Source organism: Anticarsia gemmatalis, chromosome 20 (genome assembly GCF_050436995.1).
Source record: "Anticarsia gemmatalis isolate Benzon Research Colony breed Stoneville strain chromosome 20, ilAntGemm2 primary, whole genome shotgun sequence".
In the NCBI taxonomy this organism is placed as follows: domain Eukaryota; kingdom Metazoa; phylum Arthropoda; class Insecta; order Lepidoptera; family Erebidae; genus Anticarsia; species Anticarsia gemmatalis.
Genome location: NC_134764.1, coordinates 1,593,376 through 1,620,931, shown reverse-complemented (window position 1 = coordinate 1,620,931; position 27,556 = coordinate 1,593,376). Strand labels below are relative to the sequence as shown.

The window sequence follows — 27,556 nt, the reverse complement described above, 5'->3', positions numbered from 1 at the left end:
TGCGTAACGTTCCGGTTTAAGAAGCACACGCGTCATAGCAAACGATAAAAGTAATTTAATAACGGAATGTAACTTAATAAAAAATATTATTATGGACTTACTATGCCGTTTTCATTGATACTTACAAAACATTTCCCTATTTCTTTCCATATTAAAATTATAATTTCCTGCTTCGAAAACATTTTTATAAGTTTGAAATTAGTATTGTTTTATAACGCTTTCTATTCGCCGTGGTAGTGGTCGGCGTAGACTTAAGAATATTAATTAGCTATGTAATGCCATTGATATTCCATGTATTATGCAAACGGCCATTGCTGCAGGCAGGTGCCTTTTATGCCTCACGTTTAATTCACATACTGCATGCGCTGTTTCATTTATGTATAATACGTAACGTTTGTATTAAACCGAATGCAGGTACTTTCACAACAAATCCTGAGGTCAAATATTCATGCGGGTAAAATCGTTTCATTTGATTGCATTCAATGTAATGTACAAACTGTAGCCATAAAATAGTAATTGTATCATTCCGCGTGGGAGTGCATTCAAGACATGCGCTAACGCTACCTACATCATTATGTAACGTAGTTTGTTAGAATTTTAGTATGTAGGTAAGTATCACTCATGAGATAAAAAAGGATTAATTCAATGAAAACCATTGTTATTTTACAACTTTTTATTCATAATAAACATAAACAATGCGCAAATTAGTTAACTGACAATTTGCCACATTACAATATTACCGACTTTCACGTCGTAAGCAATTATACTCTTGGTAAGTAGGGTAAAATAAAAGTCTCTAAAGATTTTAAGTTAAAAAATAACTGAAAGTGGTTACGCTTATATTGACTAACAAAATGCTCCTTACAAATAGTAAAAAAAAATATTAGTGGCACTGATAAACATTCTACAAAACCATACAAAATGTGTAGAAGAACACAGCTTTTCGTAAATTGTGCAAGTATATAATAAGGCACAAAATGTATAATTTAAAACGCCGAGTAACAAATATGGCCGAAATATATTTAAAAATACAATTCATCGCAACTGTGTAAAGTGCCCAATAATTTAATGGAGACAAAATAAGAGTTAAACTGAGTATATTTGTGTCGGTAAATGCCAAAAGACATTCGTTGCATACACTAACACCGATGTTATTCCACCGTGTAAGTGTTATTTTCAAAATAAAGGATACAATACTGACGATTAATACACGACGGAGTATTTACACCGTACATATCTATTGCCTTATTTAATGAGGCTTAACAAGAATGTATTGATTGCAATGAGAGAGCAATATTCACCATATTGGAACAACGAGACGCCGTATTCTTTTATAAATAGCTGCTTATAAAATTATCACGAATGGAATTGCACTAATTTGCTGCGTAATCGCATAGTTTAGTATCACAACCTAATTGTTAAGCCCCAAGTAAACAAAGATAATATGCTTAACTGTAAACATGCCGTGAATCCAGTTTTAAATTAAAATAAAACATTACTTGATTTCATGCACGTAATAATTTAGGCCAAAAATTCCTTAAAATTTTGTATAAACTAAAAATTTTACTAAATATAAAATATGTAAAAATATAACTCGTGTATCACACATTTCATTATGCCAAATTATGCATGTATAAGAATAAATTGCGATTTTACAAAGTGCATAAAGATAGATTTTGCGGCATGTCTAAAGTTAACCGCCGCTTGTTTTCAGTACAGAAAGTAATAAGATACAATACAAGCAACAGTTTTGCTACAATAATAAGCAAAAAGCATTTAAAATATCACTTAATTTTTAACACATTTCTACTTAACCATAACACAAAAATAAACTATTCGAATGAATTCAACATGTTTAGAAATACTTTCGTTAACGTGTTTGAAGACGAAAACATCAATAGATTCTGAGAAGGCGCCTAACTAGTAAAATTAGTGTTTCAGTGGTAGTTTAGTAAAAATCTTGTATACCAAAACGTGTTATTATCTAGTAACAAATCTCATCTAAACATCGTGTTACAGAATTACTACTAAATATGTATAAAAACCTACTAATTGATATATTAATTGAATATAAAGGCATTCGTCGGATATGACTCGAAGGCACAATTTTTAAACAAAATGTTAGATATAACCTCGTCGGTTATCCATCACAAATATGTTAATTTGCATATATCTACGTACATACGCCGTCTACCATACGTACATTAACATTCTACGTGAAATAAACTATATAAGTTAACTTCTCCAAGCACCGCCTCGTACTACAATAAAACATCTTCTTCAATAACACTAACCCTATACCACTTTTTAATATTTTTAAACGTGATTAATCTACTAGTAAATCTAACGTTCTTTATAAATATTTTACAATAATAAAAAAAAAACCTTTATTGTATACACCTATTATTGCCTTCTTCGATATAAAGTAGGTCTAGTAGTGTCCAACTACTAAACGTTAGCGTATAAATAAATAAATAGGTATATACATTTGACTGACTAAAGATAACGGAAAAACGCTCGATCATATCGTGATTTCTGAAGATGAAAAGATTATGCATGCTTATCAAAATTTATCTTATTTACAATTCAGAGTAGATCGAGGAAACAAAGGCCTTGAAATCTATCACATTTAAGTTTGGGATACTTAACAGGCAATAGCCAACATAAAATAAATTACTATAAAACTCGTAACAGCGAATACTGTCATTTCCAGATGAAGGAATTAAGTAGCTGTTCTATTATGCGAATTACTGTTGCATTTATTCGAGTGTACGCTCGTCTCCGCTCAAATGAACATATAGCGTAGGCGTTTATACACTTGGCAATGCACGACCTCACAACATGCTTAATTTATTCTATCTCGCACAGTCGCACCGCTATCATACCCCCGCGAAACTAGTTCAAAGTAATAAGTGGTTTAATAGACGGGGCGGGGGCCCAACGAAACATCTTTAAACTTAAAATACATATATAAAATGATCACATACATAAACAGTTCCGAAACTAAAACTGTGGCACTCAGAAAAATGGAAGTACAGTAATATCCTGAGTGTCATCAAGACATGTTATTGATGCCGACCCTTTTGCTCAAAGGGGAGGCGTCGAGGATCCTCTCGTTCGCTTTGTCCTCCTCTCTGAAATGGATTCGCGTGATTACAATGTCCCCCGTGCTAAGAGTTTGCGAGCCAACCTCTAACTTCTTAATTTCGTTGAGATCATTGCACTTAACTTCGTCATAAGTCGCGTTATGGCATCTGCAGCAACAGCTTTTCCTATCTGGTTCTCCTAAGTTCAAAATTTGGCTTAGATTGGACCAGTCCTTGTTTTTGAGCAATGGCAGTGTCTGTTCCATTGTTTGTGAGAACTTATCCTCTAGTTCTCCACTGAGAGGAGCGACGGCAGACAGAATGGCTTCAAGCCTGTTAATCTTCTCTACCTTATCCATATTGGCATCTGACAAAATTTCGTCCATCATCTGCATAGATTCTGTGAGGCTTGGAGGCTGTGTGGAGTGTGGAGATGAAATGGGATCTGAAGGGTTAGACTCTAAGCTAGCCATCTCATTTTCTCTCTCATCATCCTCTGAGTCTGAATCCTTTTCATGACCAATGGCCTCCAACTTTTCTAATTTCTTGGATATTTTGTGGCAACCCTTTAACTTTTCCTTTTCTTCCTCGGTAAGCTCAATGTATCTTAACAACCTGATTTCTCTGTTACTTAGCACAATATTCTTAGTGGTCTCTGCCAACTTTTGTTTCAGCTCACCAACCTCAGTGTTGATTTTTCTCTGCCTTTTTCTGAGCTTCACTTCTGTTGGTTGAATGTGCATGAATACTTGTTCATTGCTTAATTCCTCAAAAAGCTGTTGGTTGTCTGTTTTGATGTTGCTTGACATGTAAGCATAAATAGCAGGATTTACCAATGACAAAACATCTGAGGCAGCATAGATAATCATATCCTTAGTTAAAGGCCTTCGTGCCCAGTAGCGTTGATCTCTTCTATAAACATTTTTCAATTGTTCTTTCATGGGATTCATGGGAGCATTATACAGTTCACACAAAGCATTGAGACTAAGATTTTTCACTTTGTAAACAGGCACGCCTTGTTGTTGTAATTGTAACACAGCATGAGCGGCCTGAGTATCAAAAACATTCTTCAAAACAATCTCAAATTGATTATGCAAGTTTACTGAGTCATTCCTACAGTCATGTATAATTTTAACAACATTCTCACTCTCTAACAACTCCTTAATTTTACCCTCAATCACCATGCCGGGGCATGCCATTATATCTAGTATGTACACTTCACCATTCATGGTTGCTATTTGACACAATGTCAACACTCCTTTGAGGCCAAGGTTAATTCCTTCGCAGTCAAATGACACAATACTTTTTGCATTCCGTTTAGGTGTCATTATACTCTCAATGAGTGTAGCACATTCCCTCACATTAGCTATGACAGTTGTGCACTGTAGCACCTTCTGGCGCCATGCCTCACCCATCAAATTATTCCTTAAACTTGGAGTTCCATTAGTCTCCTCAGAGCTCCGAGCGTTCAAGTGATTATTAACTCTATCTCTGACCATATTCTCAGCCAAATTCTTTATGACAATAGAATTAATTCTTTGCTTTAGAGTCTGATTAGCTATATTTGCTTGTGGACCTCGGGGAGATTCAGTAGGACTGAGTATTCTGTTTGCAGGGCTCTTTTTACCATCTGAAGGAGTGGGGCTCGCAACTGTGGGCGGAATAGGGGATACGGGTTTTTCTTCCACAACCACAGGCTTTGGTGTATCAGTCTTTGCTTTAGCTTTTGCGTTTAGATACATAACAGGTATTTTTGGTTTGCTAATAAGTGTGACCAGGTTCGCTTGAACATGGAACGAATCTGAAAATATCTTTAAGAATGCGCTCAAATCAGCGGGAGACTTGAACATCTGATACCAGTATTCTTGTGGGAAACGCGACACAATCAAGTGAAACAGTTGGTCGACCATCACGGGACCCTTGGCTTCTATGCACTGTGCAACATAATCTAACAACTGTTGGGCAGTGTCTGTGTTTATATTAGCTACAGGTAAATTGTGAAATTGTTCAGAGTTTGTGTGTGCGTTACCTCTCCTGTGATTCTCACTGACTAGAACAACATTGTCATCGATGATCTGGAAGGTGTCAGGATGCTTCATGAGGAACTCCTTGAACTCCTTGATCCTCTGCCCGGAGATGTGACGCACCTGCGGGGAGGCCTGGCTCCTGTGGCCGAGGAGGCTCTTGATAGGCACCTCGGTGCCCTCGCCGTACTGGATCATCTTGCTCGCGAAGTACTCCTTCGCTTCTTCGATGTAGTCATTGTTGGACGACGCGCCAGCCCCGCTCGGATGCTTCTGGAATGTGTTGATATCAACATAGTCCCCGTCTATGCTGAACAACGCCGGGTACTGAGCCAGGAACTTTTTCAAGCCCGACTGGGACCCGCCAGCGATCTGTCGCATCTCCTTGGTGAATCCTTTGGCACCAAACTGGCAGGAAAGATCGTGCAACGTGCGCGGCTCGCCTTTGTCGAGCAGGCGTTCCACGAAGAACAACAGAGTAAGGTTCCTAGCGAGCTCATATTCCATTGATTCCATTTCCCTGCAGTTGGTGCCAATGTGTCTTACTTAAACTAAATTTTTTCTACGTATATGTGTCACCCACAACACCATGAAATTTTTCTTTTCTATCCGCACCTGAACCATAGAGTATAGATTAAAGTGAAGTGATGGTACTACCAAAACAAACTAGAAAAACTCATGACGTTGACGCACGTTCTTGTAAATTATGTAGTAATCACGATGTAACTTTATTGATAACACATTTTTATTGATCAACTTTAAGGTGAACTATTTGTTAACTACCATAAACTCATTAGCAATAGACCGTAATATGCATTAGGTCATAGAAGCATGACGCACTATTTGCTAACGTGACGTAAATATTTATAAATGAAAATCTCGGACTTGTAAGAAATTCTTATCATTAATAAGATACAGGCGAAGATTTGAAATGTGCCAAGATTTTAAACTTTCATTAGTGATAACAATATATTCGCCAACACTTTATCATAGATTATAGTGTTACTTTTCTAACGGTACAAATGCATTCGACATATTTATGTAATTTAAATATTTGATTCTATATTTTATGTATAAAGTTTGCTTTTAGTTTTTCAAATACAGTAATTTTATCAACTTATTTCAATAACACGAATTAACATTTTTGGTAAGTTATAGAAAAATGTTGAAATAAAAAATGCTGCTACATTAACAAAACGTTTTTACTGACACATTTTAACTTTAACTTGTCAATGTCGACAGATTGTCAAACTTGCTGTCAATTCAAAGGGCCGATTGTATCGCCAATTATTTTGTTGAATGTAATTGATTAAAATTAATAGAAAATCTGCTTTAACACACTAAGAAACGATTTGCTGCAGTAGTACAACTATCAAATCTTTAAAAAGAAACGTTACCACACCATCATGGTAAGTGAAATGTATTTGCAATTACACGGAAATTACACCCACTTTTTTTGGTAACAATTCAATATCGATAAAGGGTTTCGTTCTACTAATGAGGTATTATTTATAATCACACAAAATATCGTGTTTCGATTCGCTAATAAACGTAATAGGCGCCACATTATCAGTAAATTTTTGATTCTGATTAAAAACTATTTTATCTGTGTTTTCAGTTAGTCTTAGTACTTGGTGATCTTCACATTCCCCACCGCTGCAGCAGTTTACCTGCCAAGTTCAAAAAGCTGTTGTTGCCAGGCAGGATACAGCACATACTGTGTACTGGCAACCTGTGCACCAAGGAGTCTTATGATTACTTGAAAACACTGGCCAGTGATGTGCATGTTGTAAGAGGAGATTTTGACGAGGTTAGTACTAATTTGATTATTATAATGTTCATTTTCAAACAGAACTAAAAGGAAGAAGACAGGAATAGGGGTTTTCGCTACAAGGCTTGCTCATTCAACAATCCTATGTGGTTTACAAAAACTCAGTTTGTCCCTTTGCATTCCTTAAAATTTGATATTAATGTAGGAGTATACTTTAAATAATTTCTAGAAATCTGTTGGAGTTCTGTTATTGGCAATAAAACTCTGTTTATTGTAGGTATTAATGTACATCTTGTTAACATCTAAACAACAAAGGCAGCCTGGGACTATAAAAATAATAATAACTGGCATATGTGTCACATTGTTTCAATCAAGAAACATACACATGCACATATAATAACTTTACTGTACTTTATATACAACCGCACACATTTTCTATTCTTACAGAATTCAACATACCCGGAGCAAAAAGTGATAACCGTTGGTCAATTCCGCATCGGCCTTGTCCATGGTCACCAAGTAGTTCCATGGGGTGATGAAGAGTCCCTAGCTCTGGTACAAAGGCAGCTCGATGTTGACATACTGATCTCGGGCCACACACATCGGTTTGAGGCTTATGAGCATGAGAACAAGTTTTATATTAACCCTGGATCAGCTACAGGAGCTTACAGTCCTATGTACAGGTAATTATTTGCTGATAGCCTTCCCTCTTTCTACTTACTTCCTCTACTTGAAGCCAATGTTAGCATTCTCTCTTTCCACTTACCAACTCTACAGCTGTTTGAAGCCAATGTTTAGAGAGATTTGTTGGTTTGTTTTTAACAAAACAGTAATTTTTTAGATCTATGAGTATAATTTTTGGGTTTTGCTTTATTGAGTTGTTCTATTATTCTTCTTTATTTTTGGAAAATGAATATTTACACTGTTATTAGGGTCAATTATTTCTGTTTATGAGGAGCTCGTGGCTTAGTTAACAACAGCCGCGCGGATCGATCTCCGAGGTAAAGCCATGCTTGCCGAGGTTGATTTGTGGATGGGTGACCATCTTATACATATCGAGTTCCTCCGTGTTTCGGAAGGCACGTTAAATTGTGGGTCCCGGCTGTCATTTTCGAAGATCTTTGACAGTCGTTAACAGTAGTCAGAAGCTTGAAAGTCTGACAACCAGTCTTACCGAAGGGTATCGTGTTATCCCGGGTAACCGGGTTGCGGAGGTCAGATAGGCAGTCGCTCCATGTAAAACACTGATATTCAGCTGCATCCGGTGAGACTGGAAGCCGACTCCAACATAGTTTGGAAGAAAGGCTAAGCTGATATATATATTTCTGTTTATATTTCTTGGTAGGTAATTAGTATACCTAAATCAACAAAGAGTTAAAAAGAATCTTATAACTAATCAATTTTGAATCAGTTTCAAATATTAGTATACATTAATCTCATAATCTCAGTATGAAATGACCAATTTTTACTTATTTTAGCAAAGCACCTAAAAAGTCTCAATGTTGTTATATTATTCAACAGCATTAACAATAAAATCTATTAAACAACATGGCCGTTGTTTAACAAGTAGTAACATTGACCATCACAAATTAATGCATTGACCATGACAGTAAGATTTAGTTCCATTCGCTGATCTTCTTACGTAACATCTATAATTAAATCTATTACACCTTGTTTTTAAGTTAGTTTGTAATGATATAACATTAGACTTGTAATTTTGGATTAGTGTAAGGAGAATTGAATTGGCAATGCTTTGATAAAGATAGCCTGTAGGGATATTGAATGATTTTGTGATAACAAAAACAATATGTGCTTAAAAGAAAAATGATGTGTACAGAAGTTACTTTTTGTGGCTGATACTTATTTCAGTAAAATATAGAATATCCCAGAAGTTGAATTTTAATTCTTGAATCACGAAAGTTATATTCCAGATTAAGAAATACACAAAGCCTTGGTTTAGTTATTAGTTACTTCTGAATAACTAAAGGTTAGCTTACTTGATCGTCACAGATTTTTACTTGCATTTGCTCTCATTTTATCTATTGGTTAAGTTATCTGATACTTAATTTTCAAATTACCTCCTAACGTTTTTGGTTGTCTGGTTACAGGAACGCGACGCCATCATTCGTGCTGATGGACATACAGAGTTCCACAGTAGTGACATATGTGTACAAACTGCTCGGAGATGAGGTGAAAGTTGAGAGGATTGAGTACAAAAAGGCATAATAGATGTATTTATGAAGCTCTAGTTCATAAACACTTACCCTCTTATTCGTAAAAATATATGAAGTTATGAAAGGCTTATAAAGAGCTTTGTTTCTTTCACTCCTTAGCGAAATGAAAAAGAGAAAACATATTTTAGTAGTGTTTTAACTAAAATAGGTTTATAGTGTGTTTATGAATAAGAGGGTTAGGTATCATAGAACAGGAATGTTGACGATTCTATAAAATAGGCTATATAATAGTAAGGGATTAAAGTGCTCTACCCTAAACAATGGCCTTCTGTGGGCTGGATTCTTACAGGGGCCAGTGTAAAAAAACTGTTCGCATGGCGCAAATGGGAATCCCCTAAAATTTTAGAGGAAAGGAATAGTTGCTTTTCCTTTCCAATTCACTGGATATTTTGTGAGTTCTATTACTAGATATAACATATATTTGTTTTATAGAATTGTCTGTCCATAATTTGCAGGTTACCTGAGAAATATTGTGCTTTTAAGTGTTCATGAATTAAGAGCTAATCTACACACAAAGTGAAATGTATGGAACAGACGTTTCTCCTTGAATATTGTTTTTTTATATAAATAGTTTAATTAAGTAAGTTTATATGTATGTATAAATAGGATTGAGCGTGAAAGTAATGTTATTATGATATCTGGTTTAAAACAAACTCGTGGTTTAAAGTAATTCGATTGTTTGATGTTAAGCTTGAGTTCGCATTTAAACCATATTCAGTAAGGCAGATTATATTCAAATTAAATTTGATGTGTCATCAAAATTGGTTTAAATATAATTGATATTTTTATGTATGTATGCATGAGTAGCATTGATTTATTTCGTGAGCAAAATTTATTAATATCTGTCTTATATCAAATTGATTTCAAGAAGCATGTAGCATAACTTGCGGATAAGTTTTGGTTAAAGTGAAAGATAAATCTATAGCAGATTATATATCAAAGTATTCTGGATTAGATAACCGAGACTTATCTGGGGAATGAGGTACATGTTTTGTCATATATGTATTAAATATTTTTAAAAAATGGGCATGTATGTGTTGAAAACTGTTCTGCGAAAAATCGATCTGTATTTTATAATACACAGTTATTATTATAAGTTACTGTAAAATAATATATTATGGCAATAAAATTGTATATAATCTTTTTCAGTTTTTATTTATAAAAGGCATTTTTCATCATAATGTCACTACAATATCATACGGAAATTAGTAGTAGTACCAGTGGCAGCAGTAATTCATTATTAATTCAAGGATTTCTTATTGTTTTACATTAAAAAGTAAATATTTTCATATTCAAGTGAATCTAATCCTATCAGTAAACTTAATAACTACGTAAAAATTTCATTATTAACAAAAACTACCTATACTTTACAGATAATTTTCACCTATAAGCCAAGAAATATACAGCCTAATTAATATACTTCTCATATTTTGTTACAAATCCTACTAATATTAGAAATGCGAAAGTTTCTGAGGAAAGATTGATGTATGACATGTTAATAATTCTTAAATTGGGTACACTGATAGCTTACAACCTGAATTAACACAGCATACTAATACCCATCTTTTCAAGCAGACTTTATCCCCGGTTTCTGAGGTACATTTAGCGGTAGTTTATCTATTCAATAGCGTTTTTTATATATGAGTTTTGACACTATTGAATAGATAAACTACCGCTAAATGTTAAGTCGCGGGCGCAGCTAGTACAATATAGTATTGTCTGTAGTGTCTATTAACTGTATCTAGAACTGTAACTTTTATACAATTATGATACCTAATATCATAGAAATATATCTCATAATCCTTTGCCGTACTTATATTTAACTGTGCCTGTTAAATACTGTACATACATTGTATACAATTTTCACTCATAACTCGCAACAAATACGGTTGATAATCGCTTGTGGAGTATCTAACTGTGTCTAGCGTGTAAAATAGTTGGTACTTTGTAACAACTAGCAAGGCCTAGAGTTCATTGAACTCGTTACGTAAGGTTGGAACCGCGGCAGTTTATCGCCTTTATCTGAGGTTATATGCCAATGTTTATAAACATTGTTGATACTTTTAATACAAGGATCAAGAATATTAAAGGAAACAAGTTTTAAGGAACTAACACTTAACCACAATCTAATTTTGTGTACATATTAAGAAACCTTTCTTGGGATATTTCGATAGGTATCACTCGGCAAAATTTCATCTTAATACGTCAGTTTAATAGACAGTAAAAGCTATTTAGATATCATACGAAAAAAAACATGCTTTACCTATGGTGAAAAACGTAAGAAAACAAAATATTTTTAGCTAGGATAACGACTTACAGTTAAAAATTAAGTAGGTATCTAAATAGACAGATTAGATTAAGTTAAACTTAAATTAACTTCTTTTGTTTATCTTCGGCTATCTTAACTAGTCTTAATGACCATATATTATTATGTTTGACTTATCAAGGCGCCTAAACAATTACTTTTTAGGCGCCTCTATGAAGGTTGTTAATGTTATTTATGTTTACAACTTAAAAATTACAAAAACGAACAAGAATTAGTTAGCTGATAATATTAGTAGGTAACATGCGAGTGTAGTGGATTCGATTCCCACATGAGCAGTTTGATTTTCAGAATAACCTATATTTATCCGATTTCCAATTTAAAGCCTTCCAGTCCAGTTAATATTGAATGTTATTTGATTATTCATGATGAAGTAGCCTACGTGCCTTTGAGTTGTTGTCTTGTTGGTCAAGTCGATTATAAGCAAAATATTAATGCGAAGGGCCACAAGGTCACGAATACGTGTCAAACAAATAAACAACATCGTAATGTAATTTTATATCCCTATTTACCGTATTGTATGATAATTAGTTTCAGATAACAACAATAACTTCCTATTTTTTATTTTCGCGCCAAAATACTACGCATGATTCAGAATAAAAAAAAACGTAAACAAAAAAAGTCACCGCGCTCTATGGTTACGTGCGTTCAGCCACGTTGTCAATTCTAATCATGTTTAAATTAAATAAGGAAAAATCTTAATCTATCCATTATCGTTAATACAATAAATAACAAGACAATAATACAATTACTTAAGAAATATAATTAACCTAAATTGCAATACTTGTTCCTAGTTTGGGCTACGTGTGGCTATATGCGTACGACCGGTGGTGCAGTGATAAAGCCGTATTTAGATGTCATTAGTTGATTGCTTTGTGGTTATTTCTAATGATGAAAGTATTTTTATTAAAATAGAATGTTGATAACTTAATCGTTAGCAGGATTAGAAAACCACAAACGAAGTTTCGGGTTTGATTTCTAATCCGGGAAAGAGGCATGATATTTTTTTTCAGTGGGTACCTAGTAGTTATACAAAAATATAGTAACCAACGTAAGTAGGTAGGGTATATAAGGATCTTGATATTGGATCTTATAAGGATATTGCAATAAAAACTTATTTTACAACAGCTAATTTAATGGTCAAATTTCCAGAGATTATAACTTCTTGTTAAAATTGCTCATTACCTACGCTATAATAATTATTGGCAAGAAAGCACAGTCATTTTTGTGTTCCCACTATTGGAACTTCGTTATGACAGTTTTGTTTTGGTAAAATTTCATAAAGATTCTTAAAAAATGTGTATCTATTTAGATTTACGTACATATTAGCACGTAGATACCTAGGTAGCTAAATATCTACCAAGCACCAACCTACCTACCTAACGTACTTAGGTAAGTACAATGTAAGTAGGTACTACTAGGTAGTTTTTAAAAAGTCACGAATAATTGCCTCACCTTTACTTTTTAAGTCTGATGTTACTCGCATAACCATTGTAAGTACTCAATCTGCAGTTCGCCAACATGATGTAAAAGAAATCATAGTAACCTACAGTTAAAATACTGTCCTTTGCTCATGTCATGTAGGTTTGTCGTACCCTTGGGTAGGTATTTCATAATGGTTTATGGTAACCGTGCATTATGTAGTCCTATGAATAGGCCCTTACAATCTCCAAATACAGTTCCTCTAATCATTTACATCCTACAATCTAACAATGACAATAACACGACCACAACAAAACAAAGGTTTACACGAAAACATACCATAATTCCTTATAATAAAGTTTGGAATACCATAAACGGGCTGTTACTATGGCCGTTAAGTAAATTTTCTTTGTTTACTGTTGAACTGCTGCACTTTAGGACCTATAGTTTATTTTTACAAGTACCTTTCCAACAAATAGTCTGTCTGAAATGCATTTTAAGAACATTAAAATACCGGACATATTGCAACGTGGTCGAAAATACAATATTGCGGATCGGACAAGTGTTGGGTGCAAGTACCCTCAATTTATATTTATTATTATTATTTATAAGTATCCAGTTTGTTATGGGACTTGCAGTTTCCGAGTTTTCCTCGGACGCATATTCAAACAAACTTTATTTTTAGTCTTAAAATGTTTATTTATGCGAGAATTGTTCGTGGAAAGTGCAATCTAAACATGAAGTAAGTGCATCTTTCTTAAAATAGCAATTTGAAAGCGTATTTTCACACGATGTTTTTCTTATTCGTCAAGCGAGGCATGGAATAATGGACTAACACACTTTTCCAATAGACGAGGCTTCCTACCATAGAAAACAGAAAACGTATTTTGTTTTTTATGCTTCCTACTGTTTGATATAAGTTTCTTAGATATTCTTCAACAATAGAGGTCATTTATTCTTTAGTAGCGAGTAACTATGGTCAGGGATATCTCTCGATCTGCCCAATCATAGAGTAAAGTGTAGAGACCTTCGGGCTTGCTATCCTTACATACTCTACCTCCTTTCCTACGACTGCAGCGTCCCACAGTCCCGCCCCTCCTAGATTCCTGTACCTTTATCTCGCATCCCCACTACAGCCTAAATTTCCCTTCAACATTTTAAAGAATTTTCCCCGTTATACGTACTTCGGATCATAATTTGTGTGAGAATTAAATAGGTGGTGTTTTCTAAGTCTAAGTTATTTATAAATCATGAGGAAAATGAGATACGAATATCAATAAACCAAAACAAATATAAAACATTCTCAGAAACAATCAGAATCAATTGATACAGATTTATTTAAATGATCACGGAGGGGAGGACATAACTGCCATTTTTAAATGGAGTACGTGCGATATGACCAGTCCACATATTGCTATTTATAACTTGAAAGGAAGACTTTCTCCCTTCTCATTACAATTAAATTTCTCAGTGTCCCGTTATTGGCCATGGGTCAGCAATGATAAGGCTCAATCTCGAGCCTCCCACGCTTCTTGAAACTGAAAAACCATTTAAAGAACTCTTAGATTTTATGATATGTTTTGACGAGTTCTTAAGCGGATAACACATAACTTTGAGATGCAGAACCCTTGGTTTTGACCCCAAACCCACGCTAATATCTCCTGTCTGGTTAAGAAATGTATCCTTAATTCTATACGAGAAATCTGAGATGTCAGGTTCAGATTTATAGCACTTACAACTAGAGCACATGCGCAGATGTGCCTAGGATCACGTCCACACTTTCTTATGGAGACTATCATATTAGTATTCATTTCTTTTTCTAACTAAATGAGTATGTATGGCAAAAAAATACCCTTTTTTTATTCGATAGTGCTGATTTAATCGAAAGTGCATTATTCTCCTGTTTTATTTATTTTATAAACTACATAATTATTAGCCTAAATCCTATAAAATTTGTTAAAAATTACTTAATCAAAAAGGTTAGGGCCTTAAGTACCATATTAATTCAATCGTTTACAAACATTACCCCTCCCTCTCCCGTCTGTACTCTCCCGTATAAATTCGAACGCGCGTTCAAAATTCGAATCAGTCCAATAGTTATTGAGAAGTGCACCGTGCGTCTTGCGTTTGGAAATGACGAAACGCGTTTAAAAAAAAACTTTTTAAAAAGTGATTGTTTTGTTTTTGACTTTATTTGTTTTTTTTTATTGTGATCAATATGGCGCTTTCTTTAGTGAGATTGGGATTTCGATCTGTGATAAATTTTGAAAGAAATGCAGCTGTTTTATCTGTGACCAGTGTACCGAAGCAATTTAAAGTAAGTATTAAGTTTAAATTAAATGATAACTGGTAGTTGGAGAACTTAATATGTCAAGTGTCAATGACTTGATGCGGTTCGGTTGCATTCCTGTTGCTTGAAGCGTTTAAGCGTGACTTTTTGATGCACCATAGATATCAAACATAAAGTCTTTAAGACACTATTTAACTTTGTAAAGAACAAAGAGGCATAGAACATATAATTGATTAAAAATAACACACTTGCCAATAAAATTTCAAAAATCTGGTAGGTAGATAAATTTAAAAATTTAAGTTTAACCCATTAATGTCCCACTGCTGGGCAAGGGTCTCCTCCCGTAATCAGGGAGGGGTTAGGCCTTGAGGTAGGTAGATAGACTATACATAAATAAATGATTTTAGGTAGGTAAATACTTTCAATTTTAACCATGTTATGATTTTTTAAAAGTAAGTAGGTATACCTAGGTAAATATGGGGACCACTATTACGGGTCTCTTAGCAATATGTGTCAAATAGCCTTTAGTAAATATGCTAGTCAAATGAGTGTAGAGTTAACACTTTAGTGTACTACCTACACCATAGCTGCTTTTCTCACGACGTTTACCATTGAAGGGCCACAAATTTCTGAATGCCATTATTTAGTATTAAATTATTATCTCGGTAGGAAAGTAGGAAAATATGCAGCATACATTTAGTCACTAAGGGAATCGCGGTCGATGTCGCTGACATCAGCTAGTTCATAATAGTTATAACAAAGACTTGCACATAAAAGAAATGACCACATTTCGATAACCCTTTATCAATATCCTTTTATACCTCCTACAGTTAAATGATCTTTATTACATGTGCAATAAGGGCTATATTCTTGCAGTGTAGGTAATGGGTCAAGTCTTATCGCAAAAACGAACGTGTAACGTTTTTATCTTGAAAAGGGTTCAATTTTAACCCTGTAGGTTGATGATTTTATAATAGGTCACTACTCACTAGCCCTTCAAGATACGGTAATTTTTCCAACAATATAAACCCGAGCCCGATTGCCTAAATATTGACTTTACTTAATCTTTTGCAATATCTAATTCAAGTTCTTCAAAGCTTACACATTGTATTTCTTAAAGACATCTTACTGCTTTACTATAACTTTTAACAAATCTTAAATTCATCAACACAAACTTAGTTCATCACACTACACTTTTAAGCCCGTCTATGTCCTTGCGAAGGGCCGGCACGACAACATATTGTTAGATTGTTTATAACAACAAACAAAAACATGACCTCGCCTTGTGTACCAACAACGATTATTTCAAGGTTTATTTTGAATATTATTGATAAATAGATGAGGCTCACATAGTTGTTATATACGAAACAGGTCTTCGATACAGCCAGTCTAAAGAGGGGTAGCCGGTCTAGTGATATTTGTCGGTATTAGGGCTTTGCTAATTTCTCAGGTCGTCATCCTTTCGTGGTGTTACCCGCACTTTTCGCTTATATCTCTTGGATTCATATTTTGCCTTTTGTGCAACAGCTAGTTGCAATAAGTATTCCAATGTCTAGGGGCGTACTGTAACAGTAAGTTTTGATAAACTAAGATAATCCATAGCTTCGTTACTTGGCAATGTCTAATGACGGATAGGTCATTGAAACCGGCAACGTTAGCTCGGCGTTCGGTAGGACAGAAAAACTTTGTTACTAAGATTGGACAACTAAAGTAACCAAAAAGGGACTCCTAATTTACATAATTCGATCATTATTCCAACAATTTTTTTTTCCGCTTAACTACGTTTTTAATCACGTAAATTCATTTTCAAAATGTAATTCAATCATGATAAGCAAAAGCCATAAGAATGAAAGGTTAAATTGTGTAATACGGTCATATAAAGTTTGAATACAATGAGTCATTAATGTTAGTAAACGAGTTCTCACGTGGAAATCATGTGTGTGGTTTATTTTACTTAAGTAATATAAGTATACATCATAATATCATGCCTGTTGTACCCGAAGGTGTAGGCAGAGGTGTTTGAAATACAACCACGTTTATACGTTTTGCACGTTTGGCGCAGTGGTTTAAGCGGTCACCTCGCCACAACAACCGTAGCGCCGCGTGTGGTGGGTTCGAATCCCACCCGGGACAAATCTTTGTGTGATGAGCACGAGTATTTGTTCTGAGACTGGATGTTAATGTATCTATATAAGTATGTATTTAGAAGTATATAAGTATGTTTATCAGTTATTTGGTTACTATAGTACAAGCTCTGCTTAGTTTGGAATCAAATGACCGTGTGTGAATTGTCCCAAAAATATTTATATTTATTTATTTATTTACGTTTCGCAATTAACAATGTTAGTCCCATGTAATAGGAGGCGAGCTTCTTGCCATATACCGGGCAATTTACTAAATTCTGGGCTAGGTAGGGTGGGTAGGTAGTGCCTTCTATTGAGAATGATCCAATATAAACTGAAAAGGAAACTTACCGTGCCCGGCTGTAGGACCGTAATGTTCAAATTGATTCTCTAAAGTTACTAGAATTAAATAAATACAGACATCTTAACGTTAAACTGCACACTTTCATTTTAAGAACTACAGTTAAAGTAATTGACACTATCTAATTATACCATTAGAGAAGGGCCCCTTTAAAAGCCAGCATCGTTAACTAGCCGTGACTACTTGTAAACTAATAATATTTATATTTAATGAACGAATACACCAATTGTAGAACTTCAACAATAAGTTATTTGACAAGAGAAAAATAAATGTATTATCTACGATTTTCAACATACTCGTAGTTACAAAACAAAATTCAATAGCCCAAAAGCCCTTCTAATCTACTTTCACAACCTCACATCAATGGGCCACACACTGCCCTTTTGCAAGTCACTACATTATTTACTATTTGAAAGCTAAATATTGAAAGGGTTGCTCTGATTTCTGAGGTTGCTATACACTAGTTAAGTGTTAACCAAAGATTGTTAAGCTAATTTGTTTCATCACTTTGCTGATTGTTAATCTTATAAAATTACGCCAAATAATTTAAAACCTAATTATATTGTGCCCGCGAAACCAAAACAAAACATCTTTAAGGTACTTTTAGAAGAAGTTGTCACTGACCGTAACTTTTGCAACTAACCCAACAATATGAATTCCCTTTTTTGCAAGCCACGAAATTATATACAATTGGGACTTTAAAAACTGAATAGGTACTTAGTTTGCATAAAGCTTTCACAACTAACCCGGTAATATGAACCACACATTGCCCTTTGCACGGTTTTCTATTGGGCACTGACATGACTGGTTGCATAACCACATAGTAGATACCTACATAGATTGCTTGACGCCTACTTATGTTGGGTGTCGGTCGTTGAACTGACGTTGGCAAGAGCCCTTTATGTTTATTTGTACTTGTGGTAGTTGAATTTTGATTCAAGTATGCTTGATTTATACAGGTTGTTAGCTACCAGTGTGGGTTACTCTAGAATTTAACTTAGCTCAAAAACTAGTGCTTTGTAATTGACTAGCTGACCCGCTCAACTTCGCTTGCGTCACATAAGAGAGAATAGGTCTAAATTTTCTCTGTTTTTGTAACATTATTTACTGCTGCTCTGCTCCTATTGGTTGTAGCGTGATTATATATATAGCCTATAGCCTATAGCCTTCCTCGATAAATGAGCTATCTAACACTGAAAGAATTTTTCAAGTCGGACCAGTAGTTCCTGAGATCAGCGCGTTCAAACAAATAAACTCTTCAGCTTTATAATATTAGTATAGATTAGTATAGATTTGACGACTAACAATACGTGGGATTCGAACTCATAACCATGATTTTATGAGTTCGAATCTCACAATCGCCAATTATGAAATTGCAAGCCTTAATTTTAAGTTCAATTTTAAGAAAATACAGTAGATTCGCACTTCCGGACTTACTATTAGACGGCCTTAAACTTTGTTTTATCACAGACTTGCAAGACATACATGGCTTTTTAAAATATTCGAATAAGTTCAAATTTAAAGAATTTACCATGAACACTTGAACCTAATCTTTACTTCTATGAATGACTACGTTTCTATGATGTTGAACCTCCTCCTACCTGCCAGTTGTATGATCAGAAGTGATTTTAAAAGATAGCCACATCTACCCTTTATAAAATATTGATATAAAAAAAGGTTTTAATGATATTTTTTACATGTATATCTCAAAGGGCGGCTCTACCTGTTCTAGGCGAGTTGCAACAAACTGGTTTGACCGGAGCCGAGATATCCCTTCTAGTAATAAATAGCTGTCTGCTAATGGAATTCGTAGCATAAGTCAAAATAGAAACGATTGTGAGATTGTCATGTTAAAGGAAGATAAAAATGTGAATGCTATTATAGACTATACTTATTTGTATATAACAGGCAAAAATTTAGAACCATCAAATTAACTCGAGCATATAAATTGACGTCAAAAATGTTGTATTTTTCTATATGATATAGTATCCGGCGTTTATGTGGATGATAAGTACCTACTTCAAAGTGAAACCGGCAGATATGATTATTTAAAAAGTGTCTACCACAAAACAATTTCTAAACAACATTCGGGGTCTCCAAAAAGTAACATGACTATATATTCAACCAATGTCACCAACAAATGGTCATACAGCAATCATTGACCTCAGTTATATTCGCGTCCACCTCCCCTCATCACCATGACCTATCTTGCAAATTGCAGTGACAATCCATTTATCAATCAACCAGGTCAACTCCATCAAGCCACGGCTGCAGGCTTACTCCCGACAGTATCAAGTCGAAAATCAGATACTATTGGTGGAAACAAATCTCAAATCGTAGTTTTAAAGTTCAAACAAGCGCGTGATCAAACACTGGTTAAAAATAAAAATTATCTACATCAAACTACCTATCCTACCCCCGGTTTCTGAGGAACATTTAGCGGCAGTTTATCTATTCAATAGCGTTAAAACTCATAGAAAAAAAAACGCTATTGAATAGATAAACTACCGCTAAATGTACCTCAGAAACCGGGGGCTATTAGTTTCATTTTAAACCAGCGTTCAATCATGCGCTATAGTTTTGCAATTTAAAACTACGACATTTGTTTAAACCAATCGAAATTGATTTTCGACTCGATACTGTCTGGCAGTAAGCCTGCTAATCTAACGAAGAAAATCATAGGTAGGTATCTGCTACATACACTTTGCCATGAACCAATTCGTATAATTCGCGAGGAGAGACACAGGACGACACCCGCATTTACTGAAGACTGATATGAATTTGATTGTAACGTTTTATGAGGGGAGAAATGTGTGTCATGTAGTTTTTCTCGTTATTTAAATGATTTAAATTTGTTGTAACTCGATAACTTACAACGTAAATAAAGTAATATCAGTTTTTAATTTTATATTACTTTTGCTTTTCTCATTTAGTAAGTATTTGTGTCAAATACGAATTATAAAAATAACTCTGCATAATTCATATTCCGTAATATAAAAACATGAATAAAATAATCAACGGCCTATTTACTTATTATCCCTTTAAAGTTTAAAATAACTTAGATTGACAAAATACCTATTATGAGTGTTTTTTTAACAAGTGAACTAGGCTCACGCTAATTAAGTAACTAGCAAATAGTTCATGCATTATTTATTTATTAAGAACTATCAAGAAACTTCATCAAAGTACCAAACAAGTATCGTTATGTAAGTAATGACCTATAAATAAAACTAATACACAAATCAAGATATCTCTTAACCGATAGTCAACATTATAATCAGTACGCCTAATTATAAACTTATAAATAATTTAGTTAACACAGACGAACAGGAAAACTACTTTGTCCCACATTTGTATACTTTTGTAAATATTATTTAACTAAGCCCTTAAGATTTTTCGACGCGGAAATGCGAGACTTGTTATGTAATAAATTTGTGTTACTATATACTCCATAGCGATAGAATGTATGTGTTAAACAACATCCATACTAATATTATAAATGCGAAAGTAACTCTGTCTGTCTGTCTGTCTGTCTGTCTGCTACTCAATCACGTCTAAACTACTGAACCAATTTGCATGAAATTTGGCATGGAGATATTTTGATACCCGAGAAAGGACATAGGCTACTTTTTACCCCGGGAAAATGACGCATTTCCCGGGAAAATTCAGAAAACTCAACGAAGTCGCGAAATATCAATATTATAATGACATTGAATTAACAAAATTCCGTTGCCATGGCAACTGTTTTAATGGCGGATATGCCTTAGCGCGACTTCGTTATACTAAGAGATATAAATAATTTTGAGAATGTTTTTCGTGAAATAAAAGCATACTTTATATCATCACGCTACGACCAATAGGAGCAGAGTACCTAACAGTAAAAAGTGTTACAAAAACATGGAAAATTCTGACCCATTCTCTCTTATGTGACGCAAGCGAAGTTGCGCGGGTCAGCTAGTACATACATAATATCATGCCTCTTATATGCGAAGGTTTAGGTTTAGGTGTATGAAATACACCCACGTTTTGCCATTAACAATGTTATCCCCATGTAATGGAGGGCGAGCGTATTGTCAGATGACGACCGGTAGATATTGGACACATTACCAAACTCCCAGAAATAATGTACCTAATACAAATTAGAACAGACCATTAGCACTTTGCCCGGTAATCAAAGTTGAGACCTCGTAATCAGCTGTCGAATACATTACCGACCGCACCGCACCACAGAGGCAGTATAAAACACTAACATTTACCAAAATATGACTACACCAGCTTCCGCCCGCTATTTCGTCCATGTGAAAAAATATCATGTAAACTATCTGTGTATCAAACTGCATTACAAAACGTTCTGTAGTTTCTTCGTGAAAGAGTTACAATCAGACATGCATCAATCCGCACTAACTTTCGCAATTATAATATTAGTAGTACTTAGGTATTTGTAACTAGCTGACCCGCGCAACTTCGCTTGCGTCAACTAAGAGAATGAGTCAAAATTTTCCCGTTTTTGTAACATTTTTCGTTGCTACTCCGCTCCTTATAACCGTAGCGTGATGTTATATAGCCTATAGCCTTCCTCAATAAATAGGCTATCTAACACTGAAAGAATTTTTCAAATCGGACCAGTAGTTCCCGAGATTAGCGCGTTCAAATAAACAAACAAACAAACTCTTCAGCTTTATAATATTAGTATAGATATATAAAATATATTAGTAATATTAGTATAATATTAGTATACTAGTATAGATAATGTTAGTATAAGTAGATATAATACACCTTAAACATAGCAAGTCTTGTAACGCGTGCATTGTTTCTCAGTCATGTTGATGTAAGTAATGCAGTAAAGTTGCATTCAACTGTGTCCTTGCAGTATTTATAGACCAAGTATGTGTGCGTGTCTGTGTCTGTCTGCACGCAGTGTCTATACACTTTGTGGGAAACTAGAAAGTATTGGCTACTTACTGTGTTAGTCGATATGATTGAATTATAGAGCGCATTGATAATTCGAGTTAGTGAATATTTGATAAAAATAGCGTCGGGATATAAAAAAGAAATACTTAATTCAACTTTTAAATAATAGGCGGCATTCAAATACTGTCATATTTAATGAAAAAATAAGAAAAAAAAACGGCTCCTCTACGGTAACGATAAATAAATAGTAAGCAGATTAAAAGAAAAGTATTACTTCCATTGGATATGTCGTATCTATTTGTATTTGGTTTTCTTAGGTATCCAATTGATTTTCATTCTTTTCTATTTTTGTGAGACCCTCACGACGGACGTAGCAATTATGGGAGGAGCTTGTCATATCGTACTTTTAAATCTTCATAAGGTTCACCTTGTTTAACATTAATAACCAACTTTATATCATATCAATAGTAATAACTAAATAAGCAAATGTGTCCACAAGCGATGCGCACACGTACAAAAACATGGCGGCCTGCATAATGCGGTCAATGCTCTCGCACCGCTATCGAATGAGTTGTAAAGTTGATAAGTGATGTGGGGTCGACAGATCTAGGCTAGTAGCTTGATAGAACAACTAATTACGTGAATATTATTACTAGTAATCTCTTAAGAATCCAGAATCCTGGTGTAAGGAGGTTTTCACGAATTATTATGGTCTTACCAGGGTACTGTTATATTGACGTAAATTTGAAGCTTTTAGCAGCTTAGAAGAGACACGAAAAAAATAAACGGAGGAATATACGACGAATGATTTCGCGGCGTTGATGACTCCACGTCTTCACCGAATTGCGAAAATATAACCCGAGGGGCTAATAAGTTTTTATAACGTAGATTGGAACCACTATTCTCTTAATAACATGCGAAAGTTATAAACACCCACATCAATCACTTCTACGAAAATGCCAACTACTACACCTAATTATGGTAGAAATATTAACAGAAACCTTTCATTACTTCAAGAACACACTCGAAAACCATAATTCAAAAGATTCCTAAACATACTTTTCTTTTCTAGTTAATCCACACGAAGTCAGCTTGCACCGGCAGCGTGTGCTACCTGTCAGATGTCCACCGTCAGGTGATCGCTCAACGCAATGACTTGGACAAGTCTGAGAGGAACAGCGCGTTGAGACGTAGCTACAGCAAGCATCACGGCCGACCTGAGGAGAACAGGAGGAAAGATTCCGATTCTGATAGCGATTCTGATTCCGATACTGAATGCAAGGGATTTGATAGAGTGAGTACCTTTTAAAGGTGTAACTATTTGATTTTATTGGTATTGATGTGGTATTTTGTAGTATCATGTAAGTAATCCACAAAAACTAAAATTGTGGATGACGTAAAACTTTTAGTATCAAGATATCCAAATAGAAATACGTAATTTGCTATTTTCTCAAGAGACCCTTTTAGATTAAAATTAAAGTAATATCCAACTAAAACTTAAGATGAACGAATTTACTAAAATGTCAAATATTTTTCTCGAGTTTCACCAATTTCGATATACTAAACTTGAGGTTTAATAAGGCCCTCAAGTCAAATCAAACAGGCGTTAGCAGATCACATTAAAAGCAGTTCTTTAGTTCATAAATTTCGTACCCTTAACTAGTTTAAACAGGCAATAGACACAAAAATAAATAAATTCATAAAATGTTATCAATTTAAATGTTATCAATTTCTAACAAGTCTCCCAGAAATTTTCATATATTTCTTTTTTCTGGAAACAAGATCCATGCTTCCTATTACATTTAAATTTCTTAGACTAATCTTTACTATATTGTTTTAGTCTCAGTTCTGGCGTCGCAAGATGCGTACAGTCCACAACATACTGGACGTGGACAAGGACGGTCTAATCTCGTTCAACGACTTCCAGCTCTTCGCCGAGAGGTTCAAGTCGCTCGGACATCTTGATGAGAAGCAGACTAAGGAGTTTAACAGTATTATACAGGTAACTGTGCTGATATAAAATATTTTAGTAAAGGGTGTAAAGCATTATGGGAAATCTTCAAGGTTGGCGCTTATGTCTGTATGTATCTTATTTTTTGGGTTCCAAACCCAAATAGTAAATATTTCTAAGACAATTTTGTCCGTCTGTCACCAAGATTAGTTTTAGTTGTTTAGTAATAGTATAAAAACAGAATAAAATAATTATATTATAGATATATAATGGCTCCCATACGACAATCGTATTTTTTGCCGTTCCTTATAGGTACGAAACCTTTCGTGCAGTTAACATACTCGTAAATAGTCAGTTTTTAAGAAAGACTCATCCAAACATTGAGTGAATTTTAAAACAAAATTATGTTCTTAGTTCTGGGTCCCTTTAAAATAGACTTTGTGGCTAATGATTATTATTATTTTGTTATAGAAAACATGGGAGGAGCAATGGGGCGCGATAGAGCCGTACAACTTCGTGACGCAGGAGCAGTACCTCGAGGACATGCACCACGTGCTCAACGACCGCTCCATCAAGAAGCGAGCCTTCTCCTGGCTGCCTTACCTCTTCAAGGTAAACTTCTACTTAATAAGCATGCTTTAGAGTAGATCAATAAACAAGGTATTGATAAAATTAAGCTAATACTAAAATCATTTATTTGCTATATATGCAAGATTTAGAACAGACTTGATATCGGTAGGTACCTAATACGGATTCAAAATGAAAGAATTCAGAAACACTGAGCTCTTTTGTGTACCATTTAATTTGGGGAAATTCCTAGATAATGCTAGCTGAGTGAACTGAGTCACATGGGTTCACATGTAAATAAGTATTTTTTAAGGAAAGGATTGATTTGTTGTTTGATGTTTTACGCAGTTTCGAATTATATCGATGCTAACTTTTCTGAATATTAGGTATAATCCCAGTTGTCTCCTCTAACACTGTCCCCCAGGGTGACAACTGGGAATTTTTCTTCCTACTTGTATTCCTAGTTGTCGGACAGCTGGGAATATACCGAATATATCACGTTCGGCGTAATTATTAATATAATTATGTTTTAATGTAAATTTTCAGGCAGTAGACAAGGATCAGTCCGGCTACATATCGGTGGTGGAATTCAAGCTATTCTTCAAATGTCTCGGCCTGGACAACGAACACGCTGCCGTAGCCTTCGCGGTCATTGATACTAATAGCGTAAGTAATAGTTTATAACATGCTCTTTAAGAAGAAAGCTAAATTTTCATTTTGTTGTGATTTCACGGTTTTTAATTCATTTTGACCATAGAATCTTCAAACTTTGTAGGTAGTTTAACTCTACAATATTTTCACTACAATTTTCGTTATTTTAAAAAACAAATTCCCGGATTTAGTTAACCTGTCGCTGCAATTTTATTTTTTTTTTGTTTTAATTTCATATTTCCACATAAATCATGTGCACGTTGGTAGCAATGAGGTAAAATCATTTTAACCGAAAAACAAACTTCGAATAACTAAATTTTTGGCTGAAATACCATTTGCACAAAACTCCCCCCATATTTTAATGGATTAGTTAACAGAACTGTTCGGCTTAGTTTCGCAACAGAAACAATGACATCTCGGACTCTTTACAATTCTAATCATATTTTTATTTGTTTCAGGACGGCAAGTTATCACTCAAAGAATTCGTCAAACTTGGCAAAGACTTCTTCTTCACGGAAGACGAAAGGAGGGTATCCAAAATGTTTTGGGGACCTCTCGTTGACTAAGTCTAAGCTTGAAAACGCTCATAGTTGCGCTCACTAGCAAAAGATCAGTGGGTTAAGCAACCTTAGCGCGGACATACCACAGATGGGTGACCGTATGTGAGCCGAGCGTCTCCGTGCTTCTGAGGACCCGGTTGTTGTCAATTAAGATAACAGTCTGTTGTTAAGCCATGTCAGAGGTCTTCAGGCGGCTTGAACAACTTTGAGACTAGGTTGACCATTAACCATAAGATTTATAGTCATAGAATCACGACTTAAGAGTCTAAACGACTGCTAAATAGAATAAGTTAGGTTTTAATTGTATGTTATTTTGAAAAGGGCATAAGTTTTGTACTTTTGTAATGAGAGATATGCCTTTTTGAAATTGTGTAGTTGATTGTATTTTGATAATATGAAAGTGTTTTTTTTATGTATGTGTTACCATTTTGCTGATAAGTATTGGTTAGTAGTATATTTTGATATTTAGGTTCAAGATAGGCTATTCAATACTTATAAGTAAGTGGTAACTGGAGCATAGTTTGTCTTAGTTATGGTATGTTAAAAACAAAGATTGTGCACAGCTTCAAAGCACATTAATAAATAAAAAGTAGTTGAATTTGTCACTCATATTAGAATTATGTTATTTTTCAAAGGAATTAGTTAAAATAATAAGTAAACGATATTTTTTTTATATATCTATCTACTGTATACCTCAAAGGAAAAGAAAACACGATGATTTATCTTTTCTAAGAAAGAGAGATTCAAAATACATTTTATATTCTTTTTAACATACCACAATGTAATAAAAATAATTAATAAGTTTACTATAAAAGACTATGATGTACCTAGTGGTAGGAATAACTCCAATCTTACTAGTTTAATTAATGTATAAGACATTCCTATTGTTATTTTTAACACCCATTCATTATATGAATGTAAAAAATATTAAATAGAATCTCTATAATACATTTTTAATAAATATTTTTGTGTTTTCTTTCATACCTCATTATATATTTATAACCTTACTGGTTCTGAATTAATTAAGATAACAGTCGTTGAGCCATGTCAAAGGCATTTCAGGCGGCTTGAATACCTTTGACACTAGGTTGACCACTAATCATACGAGAGAACAGAACAGGTTTTGAATAAGAGTGGTGGAGACACAAAAGTAAAGAAAATTATAAAAAAATTTGCTCGAGCTTGCTGTCGGGGTTCCAGGTTTGGTTCCCAAGTCAAGCACTGTTCCATTCAGGTTATTAAATTGCACAATTGTGAGTAGTACTCCAAAGTTTAGTAGATT

At 34.5% G+C, this 27,556-nt stretch overlaps 3 protein-coding genes across 3 annotated transcripts; 2 read left to right on the top strand and 1 right to left on the bottom strand.

The window, feature by feature from the left end:
* Nucleotides 1–658: 658 nt before the first annotated feature.
* On the bottom strand, nt 659–5,897 carry egl (Egl_like_exo domain-containing protein). Its single transcript, XM_076127294.1, has one exon. The coding sequence runs from the start codon at nt 5,624–5,626 to the stop codon at nt 3,056–3,058; it is 2,571 nt and encodes an 856-aa protein (XP_075983409.1). The 5' UTR covers nt 5,627–5,897; the 3' UTR covers nt 659–3,055.
* Nucleotides 5,898–6,349: 452 nt separating this feature from the next.
* On the top strand, nt 6,350–10,256 carry Vps29 (vacuolar protein sorting 29). The gene is made up of 4 exons (XM_076127881.1): nt 6,350–6,519; nt 6,729–6,920; nt 7,329–7,564; nt 8,990–10,256. Exons 1-4 carry the CDS (start codon nt 6,517–6,519, stop codon nt 9,105–9,107), a joined length of 549 nt encoding a protein of 182 aa, XP_075983996.1. The 5' UTR covers nt 6,350–6,516; the 3' UTR covers nt 9,108–10,256.
* Nucleotides 10,257–14,938: 4,682 nt separating this feature from the next.
* Nucleotides 14,939–27,237, top strand: CBP (sarcoplasmic calcium-binding protein). Its single transcript, XM_076127874.1, has 6 exons — nt 14,939–15,177; nt 23,618–23,839; nt 24,386–24,547; nt 24,968–25,108; nt 25,610–25,729; nt 26,173–27,237. The coding sequence occupies exons 1-6, from the start codon at nt 15,079–15,081 to the stop codon at nt 26,278–26,280; spliced, it is 852 nt and encodes a 283-aa protein (XP_075983989.1). The 5' UTR covers nt 14,939–15,078; the 3' UTR covers nt 26,281–27,237.
* The last annotated feature ends 319 nt before the right edge of the window (nt 27,238–27,556 follow it).

Bases quoted from the DNA above. Each gene is read 5' to 3' on its own strand.
- egl (XM_076127294.1), bottom strand. From the start codon at position 5,626: ATGGAATCAATGGAATATGAGCTCGCTAGGAACCTTACTCTGTTGTTC.
- Vps29 (XM_076127881.1), top strand. The intron at 6,921-7,328 runs GTTAGTACTAAT...CTATTCTTACAG, and splicing joins TAAGAGGAGATTTTGACGAG to AATTCAACATACCCGGAGCA. The intron at 7,565-8,989 runs GTAATTATTTGC...GTCTGGTTACAG, and splicing joins GCTTACAGTCCTATGTACAG to GAACGCGACGCCATCATTCG.
- CBP (XM_076127874.1), top strand. From the start codon at position 15,079: ATGGCGCTTTCTTTAGTGAGATTGGGATTTCGATCTGTGATAAATTTT. The intron at 24,548-24,967 runs GTAACTGTGCTG...ATTTTGTTATAG, and splicing joins AGTTTAACAGTATTATACAG to AAAACATGGGAGGAGCAATG. The intron at 25,109-25,609 runs GTAAACTTCTAC...GTAAATTTTCAG, and splicing joins GGCTGCCTTACCTCTTCAAG to GCAGTAGACAAGGATCAGTC.